At 59.7% G+C, this 17,115-nt stretch overlaps 5 protein-coding genes and 1 non-coding gene across 6 annotated transcripts; 4 read left to right on the top strand and 2 right to left on the bottom strand.

Moving 5' to 3' along the window:
* Positions 1-2,301: 2,301 nt before the first annotated feature.
* On the bottom strand, positions 2,302-4,044 carry DCS_03592 (uncharacterized protein; the record flags this gene model as incomplete). The annotated part of the gene is made up of 4 exons (XM_040800910.1): positions 2,302-3,114; positions 3,177-3,501; positions 3,596-3,885; positions 4,030-4,044. 4 exons carry the CDS (start codon positions 4,042-4,044, stop codon positions 2,302-2,304), a joined length of 1,443 nt encoding a protein of 480 aa, XP_040655943.1.
* A 46-nt stretch (positions 4,045-4,090) lies between these two features.
* Positions 4,091-4,206, top strand: DCS_t74. The gene has a single exon. It is a non-coding gene; the product is annotated as a tRNA-Ser (tRNA).
* A 617-nt stretch (positions 4,207-4,823) lies between these two features.
* Positions 4,824-7,157, top strand: DCS_03591 (bactericidal permeability-increasing protein; the record flags this gene model as incomplete). The annotated part of the gene is made up of 1 exon (XM_040800909.1): positions 4,824-7,157. The coding sequence occupies one exon, from the start codon at positions 4,824-4,826 to the stop codon at positions 7,155-7,157; it is 2,334 nt and encodes a 777-aa protein (XP_040655942.1).
* Positions 7,158-11,619: 4,462 nt separating this feature from the next.
* Positions 11,620-13,130, top strand: DCS_03590 (uncharacterized protein; the record flags this gene model as incomplete). Its single annotated transcript, XM_040800908.1, has 2 exons — positions 11,620-12,314; positions 12,383-13,130. The coding sequence occupies 2 exons, from the start codon at positions 11,620-11,622 to the stop codon at positions 13,128-13,130; spliced, it is 1,443 nt and encodes a 480-aa protein (XP_040655941.1).
* Positions 13,131-13,596: 466 nt separating this feature from the next.
* Positions 13,597-14,208, bottom strand: DCS_03589 (uncharacterized protein; the record flags this gene model as incomplete). The annotated part of the gene is made up of 1 exon (XM_040800907.1): positions 13,597-14,208. One exon carries the CDS (start codon positions 14,206-14,208, stop codon positions 13,597-13,599), a length of 612 nt encoding a protein of 203 aa, XP_040655940.1.
* An 810-nt stretch (positions 14,209-15,018) lies between these two features.
* DCS_03588 (cell cycle control protein) lies at positions 15,019-16,997 on the top strand (the record flags this gene model as incomplete). The annotated part of the gene is made up of 6 exons (XM_040800906.1): positions 15,019-15,175; positions 15,222-15,284; positions 15,349-15,393; positions 15,459-15,897; positions 15,969-16,426; positions 16,522-16,997. 6 exons carry the CDS (start codon positions 15,019-15,021, stop codon positions 16,995-16,997), a joined length of 1,638 nt encoding a protein of 545 aa, XP_040655939.1.
* Between the last annotated feature and the right edge of the window lie 118 nt (positions 16,998-17,115).

The raw sequence follows: 17,115 nt of genomic DNA, 5'->3' as shown, positions 1-17,115 counted from the left end.
CGTGCCGAGGCGAGAGGAGTGCTGGGGGGCCCTCTGGCGGGGAGAGGGGGGAGGGGAGAGCCTGGGGGGGGGGGGGGAGAGGGGAGGAGGGGTCCACGACCAACAGGTCGCCCCTTGTGCTAAGGAGCGACACCGGGCACCGGGCACAGGGCACTGGGTACGGGTGCTCTCGGCACTGTGCGGTCGGGGTCTGGGCGCTGTCAGCTGTCAAGGCGGGGTAAGCATGGCTGGCCGCTCCGTCGAACGGAAATGGCATGCCACATACGCAAGCGACCGGCGCCAGCGGCACGACGGAGAGACTCGCAGAGGCGGTGCGGATGGATGATGGGGAAAAAAAATCGACATCTTGCCATGCTTGCGCTTTGACAAATTCCATACTACCCGCCGGTAAGTTTGCAGTCCTGGTTGGCCGTGCCTGGCTGGCGGTGATGGCACTACAATCGCGGCCGTCTAGTACAGGTAGGTGCTGTACCATAGTGGCCGTCTACTAATAGTACTAGGTAGTACTGTACTATCTATCGCTCGTCCCCTGTTTCCCGCTCCCGTTACTAGTAGCTTGGCCCTGGCACGATGCTGAAGGCCCTTGCCTGGCCGGTAGTGAATAAATAAGTACTAGGTACTAGGTAAGTAGGTAGGTACCTAGTACGGAGCACGGAGTAGGTACTAGGCAGTTAGGTGCCTCTCGGTTAGTGTAGGTAGGTACCTAGCTCGCACGTGCAGTGCCTTGGAGGTCGTAGTGGCGTCTGGATCCGGGGGCTGATCAAGAAGACCATCTCACCACCCTGCTGTGCCATGGCGTTTAAGCTTCAAGGGCGCATTTTGATGCTACCTGATCTCGGATTTCTCATGGGTGGTTGATTGGCCGGCGAGGAAGAAGCCAAACACGTTTTGGTTCTTCTGCGGAATCTCGACTTGCCACGGCCGCTACGTCTACACCGAAGTAGGTAGTAGTTGCTGTGCGGCTCGCGTGCGTACAGCACAGCACAGGCGCATAAGTAGCTGTACATGCGCGGAACCTACTGCCACGCCGGGCTTGCCGACAGAGTTCAGTCCGCATCGTCGAGCGCCCGCCATGCAGAAGTTCCCAGCTCGTACCGGTACATGCCTTGGGCTGGTCGGCTGGCGGGTTGGGTTACCGGCATCACGGAACTTGTTGGCGTTTGGCTTCTTCTTGGGTCCGTCAACCTGCCGAGGCCCTGATGATCGCTGCTGCCGATGACTCAGGCATGATGATCCGTGACGATGTGGAATGACCGATTGAAATATCGGCGTCTCTTGATGGCAACGAATCCTCGAGGCCTTTTGAGAATGCGAAAGCGAGGTCGGCTCGTACCAAGCCATTCACCAAGCCATTCATTCATTCGGACGAACAGGCACCAAGTATTAGTAATACTAACCCAACAGAGTACCTAGTAATGCGGAGTGATGCTGCCTCGTAGGTGGCGATACTTGTAGCTCAGTGCATCCATGCGGCGCCTTGTCCGTACAAGGTGCTGGTGCGGCATAACCTTGCGTCAGCAAGCATACTACTGCTAGACACCTCTTGAGATGCCGTGTGTGTTTCGATAAAAACACATATGGCATAGTACCTGGTAGGTAAAAACGCCAGCCCCCAACCTCGGGTCGATGGCGAGCGTGCTATGCACCTTCAAACCGGCACACCCGTCACCTCAAACGAACGAATGCCCCCCTTTCGTATCCTTACGCCACGCCCTCCACCGCGCGACATGTCCTCGCATGCCCACGACCTCCCACGGCTGCCGTCAGCTCACTGCTCGCCACACCGGCACCTTTGGCCTCGTCCCTTTTACCCCTCGCTTCTCTACTCCCACACCTTCCCTGCCATCGTTGTCTCCTCAGCGGCGCCGAGCCGAATGCTGAGCGAGTCGACCTTGAATTGCCATGGTTGGTTGCCACAGCCATCTCCGCTGCTCGTGGGTTCGCTTGTCTAGCCATGGCCAAAGACTAAGTAGCCAGACCATCAAGTAGTTGCCTCCGCTGCATGCGAAACTGCCTTGGCTTGACAAGCACGAACGGAGACGGGTGACCGGGCGTACGTGGTGTGTGCGCCGGCACCCTCCCCATTCGTGCCAGGAGGACGAATCAACCTGCAAGACATTCGTCGGCCGCTTCCTCATCCGTGGCTGCGGTATCGGTACCGCCCACGCCGCCCACGAGACAAGGAGGACGCCTGTCTGTTCTGTGCAGAGTGGGCATTCCGCCGAGGCGGCCTCGGCGGAACCTAAATTGCCATTGCCCTCGCACGGCATGAACCCGTCAACCAGCATGTCGGGACCAACCTCACAGCTTGCTCGGCGCCTCTCCCTTTTTCCTTTCAGGCCCGATGATGCCGTCCTGGTACCCGCTCGCGACGTGCTTCCCCTCGGGGCTCCATAGCCTGCTCTCCATCATGCATCGGCCGGCGCTGACGCGTGGCCAGCTGACTTCCTGAAGCCACCAGCCGTCGCCGTCCATGACGGCCTCGTCCGGGTTGACGTGCACGTAGAACGAGTAGCTCAGGCTCGCCGCCGTCCCGAGGTTGTATCCGTATCCCAGATGGTTCCCGCACATGATGAGGCCGTTGCGGTCCGCCTCGAAGGCGTGGCAGAGGATGTGGGCGTTGGCGTCGTCCCTCGGCAGCGGCTCCAGCAGCCGGTAGAATATGAGCTCGCGGCGCTCGGGCACCGCCTTGTCGCCGTTGTACTCGCTCATGTCGACCTTGTGCATGTCGAGTACGGGAAAGGCGCCGTGGCCGGCGTTGGGGAAGAGCGCCTTGACGATGTCGACGTCGGATTGCGGGCACAGATCCCACTCCTCGACCGGCCGCGTCGAGAGGACATGGGCGTACCGTTCCTGCGCCGAACGGGCCATCTGCATGTCGTCGTGCGACGGCACCGCCCGCTTGAACGTCGTGATGCAGCTGAAGCAAATGTCGTTGAGGGGAAGCTGCGCGTCCGAGGGCGGGTACGGACCGTCGGCCGCCTTCGACGCCTGCTTCGGCTGCCGCGCGTGGACGAGCCGGGCCGAGAACGAGCGTCCGGCGGCGATGGTGGATACGTCGTAGATGAAGGGTCGGTCGCCGAGCCCCGGGTTCGTGAAGACGCCTTGGATGGACTGTCGAAGCATCACATCAGATCATGCATCCTGCTCGCTCTCGGGGAGTGTCGGTCGCTTACGTGGATGCCGATTTTCCTGCCGTCGGTGCTGCCGCTCGACGAGGCCGTCCGCCTCTCGTCTTCCTCGACCGCCCTCGCCGCCGCCAGAGGCGCCTGCGCGTATACGTGACCGCCGAACACGCCAGGGCCGCTGTGCTTGGGACGGGGGCCGTCAAAGTCCTCCCACGGAAGCTCGCCGCCGGGCGTCCAGGCGGGCCGCTGGCTCATGTACCTGCGCCCCTGCGCCCCGGCGGTCGGGGGAAGCGGTACTATTTCCAAGGCGTCCCGGAATCCCATCCGCCGCCATTCTCGTCGGTTGGCCATGGCGTCGTGCCGTTCCTGCATCCTGCGCCGTGTCAGTTTCTCCTCGCCTCCCTTTCGTCCTCGACGACCATGCCAGCATGGGAATCGATGGACCACGATCAAAGCTAGCGACCTACCAGGCCTGGCTTGCGTATTGCTTTCCTCCCGACATCTGCACGACGGCGGAGGGCGTCGTGCAGTGGGCGAGGACCGAGGCGGGCGCAGATGCGAAGAATTGCGAGGATGAAGCTGTCTCGTGGCGGGCCGGTGACGGATGTTTCAGTCCAACCCAGCGAGTGCCTTGCTCCAGTCCGGGAAGCGCAAGGTACACATTCCCGACATAGGTCCGGCGCCGGCTATCTAGCAAGCGGGCCTCGGCAACTCCCACGTGCGATGACGACTGAGATGACTTGATGCCGACGATGGGCTGCCCATGCACGCGTCATGACTGTCATCAGTCGTGAATTATTGCAAGGGCCGAAACCAAGTGCATCCATCATCTGATTTTGCATCTCAAAAAGACGACGCAGGCCCGGTTTCGACGGTGATTCCAAAGCTGCCATCGACGCACGAGCGCTGGGTACATAAGATGATCTAATTTGGAATTTGGTGCTCCGCTACACGCGCAGTATGGCAGAGTGCCTGAGTGGTTTAAAGGGTAGGATTTGAATCGTGAAGTAGCCTCGCTATTTCTATCGACAATTACCCTATGGGTTCGCCCGCGCAGGTTCGAACCCTGCCTCTGTCGTTTTTTTTTTGCGCTGCCTGCAAAGGTTCGTCAGTATGGTTAAAGTCCTAGCTAAACACAAAGTCGTTTCGCTTTTCCTTTCTTTTTGTCCCTGATTGTCCGCGCCATCAATTCGAGCGGGCGTGAATACAGTTGTTCCACTCCATCGCGCATCTATGCTATTTATTAGTTGATGTTTAAACGGTTGCGTGCAGGAATGCGGGACGATATCAGTCAGTACGGAGTAGTCGAGAAGCGAAATCTTCTCTCATTTTCTAGAAGAACTCTTTCGGTAATTATCTTTCTTCATCTTGATTGATCATTGAAGATGCCGAAGTGCCAAGTAATACTCAGAGTACTCCGCACACCCCTGCTTGTCTTGTATTTTGCATGCAATCGTGCACTCGCACTGGGCGGGAGGAAAGCTCCGCTAGTGGTCTAGGTCGGCGACGTCATATTACGTGCCTGGCAGTTCAAGACTGGCAAGCGCACATGAACATTGACCACCACAGGCTTTTTGACCACCACAGGTATTATATGACCGCCACAGGCCTTTTATTATCGTTCACAGAGAAAAAAAACCCCGTCCACCTGATATTTCCCACGAACAGAACGACCTGCTGGTGCAACGTCCCAGAATGCTGTCATGTTTTGGCTTGGGCAAGGTGCGTAACGAGGATGTGGAAGCCGGCGAGCGCGAGCCTCTGTTGCCCCAATACGACGACGAGACTTCACGTCAGAGTCGACTTCGGGAGAAGCTCCATACGTATCAAATGCTGCGCGCCATCTCGCAAGGATACATGCCCTCGAATGAGCAAATCATCGTCCATCTCCGAAGTTTGCTCTCCGCCGACATCCTCCATCCGGCGGAGGCGAACCTGAGCACGGCTGGGCGTGCTCTCATCCGGTGCACAAAGATCTGGCTCGACCAGTTCATCCAACTGTTGCAGCATAAAAACTCCCAAGACCAGGTCCAGGACTTCCTGTGGTATCTCGCCAAGGCAAGATTGGATGCCGACCTCTCGGATATCGGAGGGCGAGCCGCTGCCTCCAAAGCCAAAGCCAACGTCTCCGCTGCCATTGCCAGCCTCCAGACGATAGCCTCTCTGCTGCTTTCCAACGGCGAATTTCGCCTTTTCATGGCCGACTTGACCACGGTCGGCAGAGAGGTTTTTCGGGATACCGCCTTCACCCTCGCCGACGTGTCGAGACGAGCAGCCAAGGCAACGGAACCGCCGGTGCGGGCAGTCGAAGCCGTCAAAGGTGCCGAGAACGGGGACGCTCAGGCTGCCACGTCCAAGCAAGAACTCGAGGAACAAGTGGGAGAGGTCGCCACCTTGGTCGCAAACGGCGCCGTCGAGGTTGCCGAGGAGGCGGGCCACAGCGTGTCGGAGCGATTAGGCGGCGATGAAGGCAAGGCGATCGTCCGTCGCATGAAGCAAGTCATCCTGAAGCTCGTCAAGCGAAAGGACTATCGCGATTCTGCATCGATGCTATCGATGCTTCTTCAGCGCTACGTCGCCATCTATGCACAGATTGCCTCGGATACCGTCCAGGCGATGGAGGACACCATAGGGTCAAACGAAGAAGTCGACGAAGCCGGCCGCAACTTTTGGATTTTCATCACCTCGTTCGGAGACGCCGAGAGCTGGGCACTAGTTGAAGCGTCCTTCAAAGAGCTTGTCGAAGCAGGCAAGACTGATGGAGACTTGATCAATCTCGTGCAGGAGCTTTGGAGCCACTTCCAAAGGATGCTCCTCGACCCCGAGTTCTTTGAAGAGACGGACAAGTGGTTCAAGGACCTGCGCGAATCGTCGTCGCGCGTCTCGTCCGCTTCATCCATCTCCGAATGCGTGGACAGGCTCCTGGCGAAGCTCGCAGCGGCGCTGCATTCCGTCGCCAAGGATGAGGATCTCGCACGCCTGCTTTCCACATCGCGACGACTTGCCGGAATTCTCTCACCAAGTGGACATTGGGCGAGCAGCGATCTTGTCGAGGACTCGATCAACACGTTCGTACCACTGCTGATCCAGGCGATCCAGTACCTGCCCATTCCACGCATCGAGATCTCCACGCCGGCATTCGACCTCTTGGTGGAAAATCTTGTCCTGGAGCCGGGCCGAACAGTCAATCGCAGCTCTTTCTTCCCCTACAAGCTTCGGGTGTCGACTCGGAACGATTTCGAGGTGCGCAAGGCACACGTCCGGACGACATCCTCCTTGAGCTCGTTCTTGCAGGTGAAGGTGGAGGGGTTATCGTTGGCTGCCGAAGACGTGGGATACTGGATGAGGCTTCACTCGTGGGCGCTCGGAATCGTCGACAGCGGCTTGGCGAGCTTCCACCTGGACGAGCGTGGCATCGACGTGACGCTGGACGTGGAGATTGGACGGGATCGCATGGAAGAAATGGTGTCGCTGCGAGGCGTCGACGTACGCGTGCACCACCTCGACTACACGCTGCGCAGGTCCAGGTTCTCCTGCGTCGCCTGGCTTCTGAAGCCGATCATGCGACGGCTTGTGAGGAAGGCGGTGGAAGTCAAGATTGCCACGTCGATAGACACGACGCTACGGACGCTGAACAGAGAGCTGCTCTTTGCCCGCGAGCGGCTTCGGGCGACGCGGATCGCCGGACCTAGCGACCTCTGGACCTTTATCCGGGCCGTCGCGACCCGCCTCGCACCCGCGCCCGAGCCGGATGTCGAGGCGAGGGTGGGCGTGCGGCCCGGCGGCGGCGTCTTCCAGGGCCGGTACGCACCGGGCAGCCTGGTCAAGATGTGGGAGGACGAAGGGTGTATTGCATCGCAGAAGGTGTTTGAGTATCAAAAGGGCGGGTGGCGCAATGAGATATTCGGTCTACGGACCAGACCGGCGAGCGACCGTGGCGGCTACCGGGGGTTACGCGAGCCTACCATGGGCACGGGAATCGGCACAGGTCAGCCGGCGGCCGCGCCCGTGTCGGTGGCGTCTGGATAGGTGAAGTGACGACGAAGCTGACGCATGAAACGGGCGGAGGATCAGATCATTCGCGAGCCGGCAGGGTTGATTTGGGGGCCGAGAGCACGAGGCGGACAGGCAGCAGCACCCTGTGCCGAGGGACGCCGCGCGAACAAGGACGATGCGGCTGCACATGCAAGGGTGCCCGCGAAGCAGAATGCCGATTTTCCACGGCCCTTTTTTTTTCTGATGAGCCGCACGAGCGAGACGCACAGGGCCACGGCGTCGATGCGGGACCATGCACGCCCGTCGTCGTCCTAGGTCGGTCATCCACGGCCTCTGCTTGCACGTTTCGGACGCTGCGGGCACCCGGAGGCTCGAAGGGCGTACGTGAACTCTGTCCCCGCAGGTTGGTTGCGAAAGGTGGTGACGAGAGAGCGCAGGCCGGGAGGTGGGCGAATGATGGGGGGAGGGAGGGGTGACGGGATGTATGGTGGTTGGCCTCGAACTTGCTCCTCAGCCGACATCAGTTCCCCCCGTCACCTCGCTCTCCTTTGCTATGTTCGCCAGCAGGACTCTCGGCCAACGAGGGACAGGACGAGGCGGCCTCGGATGGTGGCCGTGGTGACGTGGGATGGCCATCAAGGCCTGCGCACGTAGTTTGTCCCACCGTCAGCAGCCTTCTGGCTTCCATGTGCGGGCGGATGCGCGGTGATGACGTGTAATCGGTACCAGGACGTGTGCAGCGGACACAGCTGGACGGACGCACACAGACCCCTGCCGGTGTGGTTATGCAAACTCGTGTGGTACGAGCAAGGTGCCCGAGCTGTACATGACTGGCCTGGACCTTGCGGCCGACGGAGCGGCGATGATGGAGGGCGTCGGGTCGACAGTGTGGCGATGTTGCACGAGGCCACCACGACACGATGTCAGCATCCACCGTGCATGCTTGGTTGCACACGTAGGGGGGAAGCATGGACGGCGGCGTCTCCGTCCATGACGGGCATGTCCACGGGGCGAGTACGTTGCCCGTGCAGACGTGTTTGTCGTGAAAGGCCAGGCTGCTCGTAGCGAAGCGACGCTGATGCTTGAGCGAGTGGAGCGAAAGGGCCAAGCCATGCTTGACTTGACCTTTCCGCAGCAGGGTTCGGCCCGTGAAGGCCAAGGCGAACTGAGGCTCAATGATGTGGGCTCGGAGGGAGGCAATACAGTATGCAGTTCCAGGTAATAGCACCAAGTTGACCCCCGGAGGTATTAATTACTACAAGGATTTCCGTACGGAGTACGGAGTACTGTGGGCATTGCTTTCGGGGCTTGCACTATTATTAGTTGTACATGTACGGAGTACTTCAGGTAATTACTGCCTTGTCGCGGGTTTACACCCACAGTACGGAGCATGCTGTACTTGTATTACTTGTGCTGTGCTGTAGCCGTTGGCATAACCGCTTTAGGTGTTACTTTGGGTAATACTACCTGATACTACTAGGTACGGACTCCGTAGTAATACTTTCGGTACTACTTTTGGCACTACGCTGGGTATTAATACCTAGCGCGACGCATGCGCATGCAAGTACTACAGTAGCGTCAGTGCAGCCAGTGATGGCCGTGATATGAACGGTTGTACTCTGTACCTAAATGTACAATGTACATTTCCACGCGCAACCGTTCGCCGTGCGGTGCATGTACATGCAAGTGACCTGTATTGCTCCGTACGGAGTGCTCCGTGCCGTAAAAGCAAGCGTGCCTCTGCAAGTACGTGTATCTTGATTGTGAGGCATGGAGCCTGGGCGTTCTCGGCGTCGCAGGGGTCGGTGCGGATTCGGCAGACGGGGGTTCGCCACTGTACATGGACCGCCAGTGTTTTTCTCACCTGCACACCTACAGTATTCCCTAAGGCGTGCTCCGGACCGCAAGTACAATACCCCTGCGGCATCAGCACCCAAGGGACGGTGAAGGCAGGGTTGTGGGTGCCTACCCCATGGCCATGGAAGTTGCGCAGTGCTCGGCCCTATGCACAGTACTTGAATGCTCGGAGTCGTGGCCAGCACCGGGGCTTCCAACGCGGTACCACGACAGAGTGGCAGTGGCTACGTGCTGTGCCAACAGTGGTCGTCGTAGGCGGCTGGAGATGCACGACGGCAGCGAAGGAGGTCCGTTTCAAGCGGGTACCTGAACGGCACAGGCAGGCAAGTAATACATGTACGCACGTGTGCGTGCAATAACATGTAATAATACTCTTTCGTGTGCGTTGACTTTGTACTGTACTTGTACTGTACATGTGCCAGGCATCAGATTGAGTATACCCTCGTACTTGCTGACGTACCGCAGGCGTACAACCACCAATGTACTGTAAGTACATGTAAGTGTAAGTGCAAGTACGGAACACGGAGCACATGTATCTCGATGCCCTGCTTTGCTTGTCTTGTCACTTGCCTGGTCACTTGCGCTACATGCAAGTACATGGGGCAAGCCGGCGCAACCAACAACCCCCTTGCCACATGTACTGTACTTGTGCTACTTGTACAGTACATGTACGATGGCCAAACCCATGCGGCGTTCCTCTTCCCGTTGACCCAAGTACTTAGGTATACATAAGATGCACAGTACGGAGTATGGAGTACATGCGCGCGCAATGCACGACCTGTAACACTCCGCTCCGTACAGTACAGTACTAACTTACGATGCCACTATAACACATGCAAGTACGGAGTACAGAGCACAACTACTTGTACGACTACATGTGCAGGGCAATACATGCACGAGTAGGTACGGAGTACCCAGCGCATCGTACACCTACCGTGCAGGCACATGCACATGCGCATGCACGGCCTAATCCTTCCCATTCGAGCCGGTATGAACGAGCGGGAGGAATTGCCTGGCCGGACGCCCATGGGCGGCTCGTGAGCATGGCAGGATTCGCAGGTCGAGGCCACAGAAACCGATGCTCACGGCGCGTTCATTCGCAGCGGCGAGAAAGGCTGCTGCCACGGCGCACCATGCATGCCCGCCATCCCTTGCTGGGCTCGCCCGCGCGCCGCAGTGTTGTACACACAGTAGGTGCACGAGCCACAAGCATAGTACGGAGCACACATCGGACATGTACTCTGCAGGTGTGTGAGCTACAAATATAAGTACTTACTAGGTACTAGTAGGTGGTGGACATACTTGGTTGCACAGTAGGCTGGGTGTTTGAGCTGCAAGCACAAGTTTACTACCTAGTAGGTACCTAGCTACTGTAGTAATAGTTAGTACCTTGGTAGGATACATTAGTGCTACCTAGCACGCAATCTACTGTATTACTGTATACTACTAACTACTAAGTATTACTAGGTTAGTACTTACAAGCATGAGCTACAGGTATGGTGCATATGGTTGTACATGTACTGTAAGGAGGTGTGTGAGCTACAAGTGCATGTAATAATTACACCGCAGGTCACGCATGTGCATGTGCCCGGACCTGTACTCTGTCCTCCGTACGTGATAGCACCGCACATGGCGTGCCTCCGTACTGCAGTGTACAAGTAATTAGTGGTCGTACAGAAGTACGGAGTACGGAGTGCTCCGCACATCGATGCACAGTACCAAGGTGCACTTTGATGTGGATGCTGATCACCTTCGAGTGCCTGCACGCCCACGGAGTACATGTACTGTAATTACTGCTGTTAGGAATATCACGCGGACAGACACTCGGACGACTTGTGCTGTAATTGCAGTACTGTGCTTACAACTTATATGTACATGTACTGTACATGCGGGCGCGGGCGGGCGGCGAGCACATGCGGTACCTAGGTGTACAAGCTACAATAGGCCTGCTACGCCTGCTACGCCTGCTACGCCTACAAACACTACATGTACGGTCGTGCTCCGTCATGCTGGCGGGCATCCGCCTTGTGCCCAACGTCCTGTGCAACTACAAGTACATTTGCCGGGGAAACGGCCGGAAGATTCTCCGTTGCTCCCACGACATGCTGGCATCACCGCCCAACAGATTCGCAACGCACCCTCATGCTTGCTCCCCTCCGACCTCGGCCCCGTACCGCCGCACCTCCCACCGCATACATGCATCACGACGCCTCCGCAGGCATCCTTGTCTCGGCCGCACGCACTTGCACCACCACCTACCGTGCTCGTGGCAAGCCCCTGCAAACCTTGCCGTGGGGGCTTGGGCTGACAACGTGCGTGCGGCAGTCGGGGCCAGGATCTGGAGCCGCTCCCATGCAGCTCCCATGCAGCCCCGACGCGGCCCCGAACCAGGTGTGCCATGCAGAGGAGCTCGCATTTTCATCCTACCAAGCACATGCTAACCGCTACCGGTAGTACGATGGCTAGCACGAGAGGTGGCACATGCATGATGCATGCCTACGTGATACGCAAGGTGCGTGGTACGAGCATGGTGCGTACCCGGTATATGCCCCTACAAGTATCGACCGACGGCCGGCCGGCCGCCCAGCCGCCACGAGGACGATGAGTGCGCGTATAAAGCGAGCCGGCCAGCATCGACATGGGCGAGCCGGGAGCAACCGCCCCTCATCCTGTCCTAGTCGAAGCGAAGCCGTCGATTCGATCCGTCGTCCATTCCGCCGTCAGCCGTGCCACCAACGACGACGACGACGACGACGACGACGACCACCACCACCTCCACCACCCGCATGCGACAAGTTCACCGCCTCGCCAGCTTACCCTCGAGCACGGAAACGGCGGCGGCGGCGACGACGACGGCGGCGTTGCGGTCGCCCAGTCGTGCCCCGACATGCCTTCCGAGACGGTAACCGAGGTCGAGATCGACACCGAAGCGAACCTGCGTCGTCTCCAGCAAGCCCTCCCCGCGCCCGCCCCCGCCGGCGGCTTGCACGCGAGCTGGACACGGCCTGCGCAATGGAACGCCGGCTCTCTCCAGCGACCCCTCCCGGCATCCGGCGCCGACGTCTTGCGATCGAGCTGGAAACGACCTACGCAGTGCGACGCCGGCTCTGTCCAGCAACCCCTCCCGGCATCCGGACCCGAGGCGTTGGATGATGCGAGCCGGAAACGACCTGCGCCGTGCGACGCCGGCTCTCTCCAGCAACCCTCCCGTGCATCCGGCTCCGATGTCTTGGAGGCGAGCCGGAGACGACCTAGGCAGTGGAACGCCGGTGCCGAGCCCGAGCCGGCCCTCCTCCGACAGCCTGCGGTTCCGACCGAGTCTCGATCGTCAATGTCCGTGATGCCGGTCGCCGCCAAAGGGACCAGGGGTAGGACAAAGTCGTCTCAGTTTATACCCATAGCCTCGCTCCTCAACCCGCACACGGGCCTCAAACGCCGCCGCAGCAGGCTCGACGTCGACGGCCCCAACACGGCCGCCCTGAGCTCCAAGAAGCGCCGACTCCAGCTGAACACGGCCACGAGCCTGCTCTCTCACCCGCACTCGCGCCCAGCCTCGTATCGGATTGGCGGCCAGCCCGCCGCGGGCGTCGCCACCAGGTCGTCGCCGAGGCTCGATCCGACGGGTCGACGCCGGGGGAGGAACGCCTCCTCCTTCCTTCGCTTCTCCGTCCTGAACCAGATGCGAAAGAGGCTCGGCATCAAGGTACCCGCCGACCTCCCAAGCGATGCCCATCCTCGTCCCGCCTCTTCCTGTCTCGGCGACCTTGTCGAACCCCTCTGGCCGCCTCCGAGGCCGGAGTCGACGCTGGAGCCGGAAAGCGTCCCCCTACCCTGGCCTGCTCCTTCAAGCCGGCGATTCCGGACGACGGAGAAGGCGGAACATCCGTCTTCCGTTCGGACGAGACGCTTCGCATCGCTGCTGCCGAGAGACCAGTTGACCTCCTTGAAGCGACTGCTTCTCCCACGACCGCCCCCGCTGCATCTGCCCACGGTGGAAAGCAACGCCCCGTTTCGGCCCTTGGACCAACCTCACTGTCGGCAGCCGATCAAGACCTATGCCGAGCCTTGTCAAGAAAGCCTCCCCTTTCCGCAACGTCACGACGAACCCCTTGGCGACCTGCAGGAGGACTCGGAACAAAATCGCCATAAATGTGCCATTCTCTTCCCCTTTGGTCGGTCCAGGTCAGCATGCCGAGGCATCTTTCGATAGCCCGGACGAGCTGCAGGGGTGACGATGCGATGATGGGACGATCTGATGATGGGACGATCTGATGATATGACGGCAGCTCCTCGCGCCTCTCTGGAACGGTGTCATGTGCATGACGAGACGAGCGAATGAGAATACGACCCGATATGAAAGACACGAGCATTGCCATGATGAATAAGAGAAATCTGCATACCAACGATACCTCCTCATGCCGCCGCCACCTGCCACGACCCTCGTGCCCAATTGAACGTGCGTCCCGATTCGTAGTGCACGATGCGCGCCGAGCCCACCCCGCACCCCGCACACGTCGTGACGGTGCCTCCCATGAGAAGGGCCGCCAAGGCAAGAGAAATCGAGCCATGCTCCGTGCTTCGCCGTGGCTTCCTGTGATCCCACGAGCCGTCGGGCTCACGGAATCACGATGGGCAGCTTGGAAGCCCTGTCCTTGGCGATGTCGCACATTGCCTTGCTGCTGTCAGTCGATGCTATCCAGCCACCCGCTGCCGGCTGCGGCCGGTCCTTGGTTCTTACCTGAATCGCCGCGTCGACCTCCTTTGTGTAGTCGCCGCGGTCTATGCGCGCTCTCATGTCCTCCATGATCTCGGGCCTGCCCCTGCCGTTGACGAAGACGACGTATCGAAGACCCGGGAACGTTTCCTCGTACTCCCGGTTCAGCTTCGCCAGCTCCTCACCCTCGCCCCCGAGGTTGGCTTGCTCGGCGGCCGACTGGGCCGAATCAACCTTCTTCTCCCCTAGACGGGGGTGGGATCCGAGCACCGACAGCAGCGTCTGGTTGGCCTCGTCGGCCGTGTTGGTGGCGGCGAGCGAGAGGAGCTGGATGTGGCACGAGTCGATGAGCTCAGGATACGACGCGTACTCGTTCGTTCGGATCACATGGAGGAGCGTCGAGTGGATCGCTGCGCTTGGCTCGAAGAGGAGATCGAGGACGGCGGTTTGCGCGAGATCCGAGTACGAGTGCAAATCGCCTATGCGAGGCAGTTGGGGCTGAGACATGGTCATGTTCTTTTACTTCAAAATTTTCGTCGTTGTGATGGTCGACCGATGATCGAAAAGAAGAGTCTATGCCAAGGAGAAACCGACGCCGGGAACAAGGACAGGGGCAATGCGAGCGAGCACCTAACAGATCGTTGCGGAAAGATGGGCAAGGTGGCAGAAGGGCAGAGGGTAGCAGAGGGTAGCAGAGGGTAACAGAGGGTAGCAGAGGGTAGCAGAGGGTAGCAGAGGGTAGTAGAGCGTAGCAAAGGAGAGCAGAGGAGAGCAGAGGAGAGCAAAGGAGAGCAGAGGAGAGCAGAGGAGAGTAGAGGAGAGCAGAGGAGAGCAGAGGAGGCCCAAGGTCAACCTGCCAGGGATCGAGTCTACATATATAGAAAGCAGTGTTCGTGCAGGTACTTGCACTGTACTCCGTACCGTACTGTAAGTACTGTACAGTACTGTAGTTGCAGGTACATGCAGTACCCGGACATGCATACAAGGCTCGGCTAAGGCATGTGGGTGTTTCGATATGGACTTTTCGATCGGCCTCGGCGGTTCCCGGCCGCCGGCCTTCCCCACAGCGGGCCAGTGGGATTACAAGCAAGTACTTATTTTCTCCGTACTTATATGTATTAAATAATTACTTGTACTGTACTTACTCCGTACAGTTCATGTACATGTACGGAGTACTTACAGCACTTATCTGCACTTGTACTTGTACTCCGTACTCCGTAGCTGTACTGTACTGTATTAATACTTAGTGCTCCGTAAGTACTCCGTGTCAAGTACTCCGGAAGTATTCCGTACTCCATACGGATTAATTACAGGCCCATAACAATGCCAAGCTCGTGCGTGCCTGTCGCCTCGCACGTGACCCTTCGGCCCATGCCAAACAGTGCTCAGCCTGCTAGGCCCGTGCACCACGTCACGGAAAATCTCGACCGGAGCAGCGAGCACCAGGTGCCGTGCTGCAACAAGCGTGCCAAGGTAGTAAGTAAGCAGGCAAGTACGTGGTGAGGCATTCGTCACTTCACCACCAGCACCACGAAACGTTGTTGGAAAGGGATCCGGGCGCTCGGCAACACTCGTCATGCTTTGCGGAAGTACGTCGAGCTCCCTTCCTCCATGTCCACCGTGGTCAACGCTGCTGACGCGGATTCGTCATAGTTTCTGGGGAGTCTCCCCAAGAGCCCGTCGTTTCCAAGAAGTCGGGTAGGTCGACACCATGCTCTCTCTCGCGCGGCACGCACGACGCACGACGGCTAACGTCGCCCCAGGCATCATCTACGAGAAGCGGTTGATCGAAAAGTACATTGGTGAAAATGGCACCGAGCCCGACACGGGCGATGCCCTCGCCGCCGAGGACCTGCTGGCCGTCAAGGCCTCGGCCGTCGTTCGCCCTCGTCCCCCCACACTCACCTCCATCCCGGCCCTCCTGGCGACCTTCCAGAATGAATGGGATGCGCTCGCACTGGAAACGTACAACCTCAAGGAGCAGCTGGCACGGTCGCGGGAGGAGCTGGCGACGGCTCTGTACCAGCACGACGCCGCCGTCCGCGTCATCGCTCGACTGACGCGCGAGAGGGACGAAGCCCGCGAATCGCTCAGCAAAATCACCGTCACCGACGGCGCGAGCGTCGGAGAGCAGATGGTCGTCGACAGCATCGAGACCCTACCCGAGGCCCTCGCCGAAGCCGTCGACGAGACGCATCAGAGGTACGCCCGGAGCTCCTTGGCCCGCCCACGGTGCACGGGCATGCGTGCTGACGTGACGCCCTCCTGCCTAGCATGTCGAAAGGCCGCAAGAAGCGACCTGTTCCGAAGGACTGGCTCTCGGCCAAGGACCTGGCCGCTTTCGAAGCCGAAAGCTCCAACCCTCTCCCCCTGTCACAGGCGACCTCGCTCGACCTCGAGGGCGACTACGCAGCCGTCGGCGGCCTCACGGGCGAGGCGGCCATATACTCGGTCGAGGCCGGCAGCCTCGAGAGGCAAGTGGCCGTCGGCGAACCCGTCACGGCCACCTTGTGGGCCGGGACGAAGCTCTACTTTGCCACGAGCCAGGGTGCCATCAAGGCGTACCAGGACGGCAGCGGCGTCGCTTCCCTGTCGGAGCATGCGGGTCCCGTCACCTCCATGAGCCCGCACCCCGGCGGCCAGATCCTGGGCTCCGTCGGCGCCGACAAGAGCGTCGTCTTCTACGACGTCGAGTCGATGAAGCGTGTCAGCCGAGCCTACACCGATGCCTGTAAGCGAGCCTCGTCGGCGACCCCCCGCTTCTCCTTCTTCCCGTCACCCGACGGCTTCGCCCACGTCGCCGGTGCCGTGCGCTGACCTGGCCAGCTCTATCCTCGTGCGCCTTCCACCCCGACGGCCACCTCTTCGCCGCAGGGACGGTGACGGGCGAGATCAAGCTCTTCATGACCACGACGCTCGAGCAGGCGGCCGCCTTCAAGCTCGGCGCGCCCGTGCAGGCGCTCGCCTTCTCCGAGAACGGATTCTGGCTGGCGGCCACGGCCAAGGGTCAGACGGCCGTGACCATCTTCGATCTGCGGAAGGAGGGAGACGCGGCCACGGCCAAGGTGCTGGAGACGGGCGGTCCCGTCCAGTCCCTGGCCTGGGACTACACGGGTCAGTACCTGGCGACGGGCGGTCCCTCGGGCATCACGGTCCAGCAGTACGCCAAGTCGAGCAAGAAGTGGAGCGAACCCTTCAGGAACGCGGTGCCCGCCGTGGCCGTGCGATGGGGCGCCTCGGCGAGGAAGCTCGTGGCCGTCAACGGAGAGGGTGTCGTCAGCGTCTTTGGCGCCAAGGAGTAAGACGGACGGGCACTTGGACAGCCACGAAGGATCCTGGCACGAAGGCGCAGGCGAGGCAAAATGCGAATGAATGCATGTACTTGGTTGCGCGCCTCCATGACAGAACTCGGCACTCCTT

The sequence above is a fragment of the Drechmeria coniospora genome, chromosome 02 (assembly GCF_001625195.1).
Source record: "Drechmeria coniospora strain ARSEF 6962 chromosome 02, whole genome shotgun sequence".
Lineage (NCBI taxonomy): Eukaryota > Fungi > Ascomycota > Sordariomycetes > Hypocreales > Ophiocordycipitaceae > Drechmeria > Drechmeria coniospora.
Note: the sequence above shows the minus strand (reverse complement) of the source record. Positions and strands in the feature narration are given on the sequence as shown.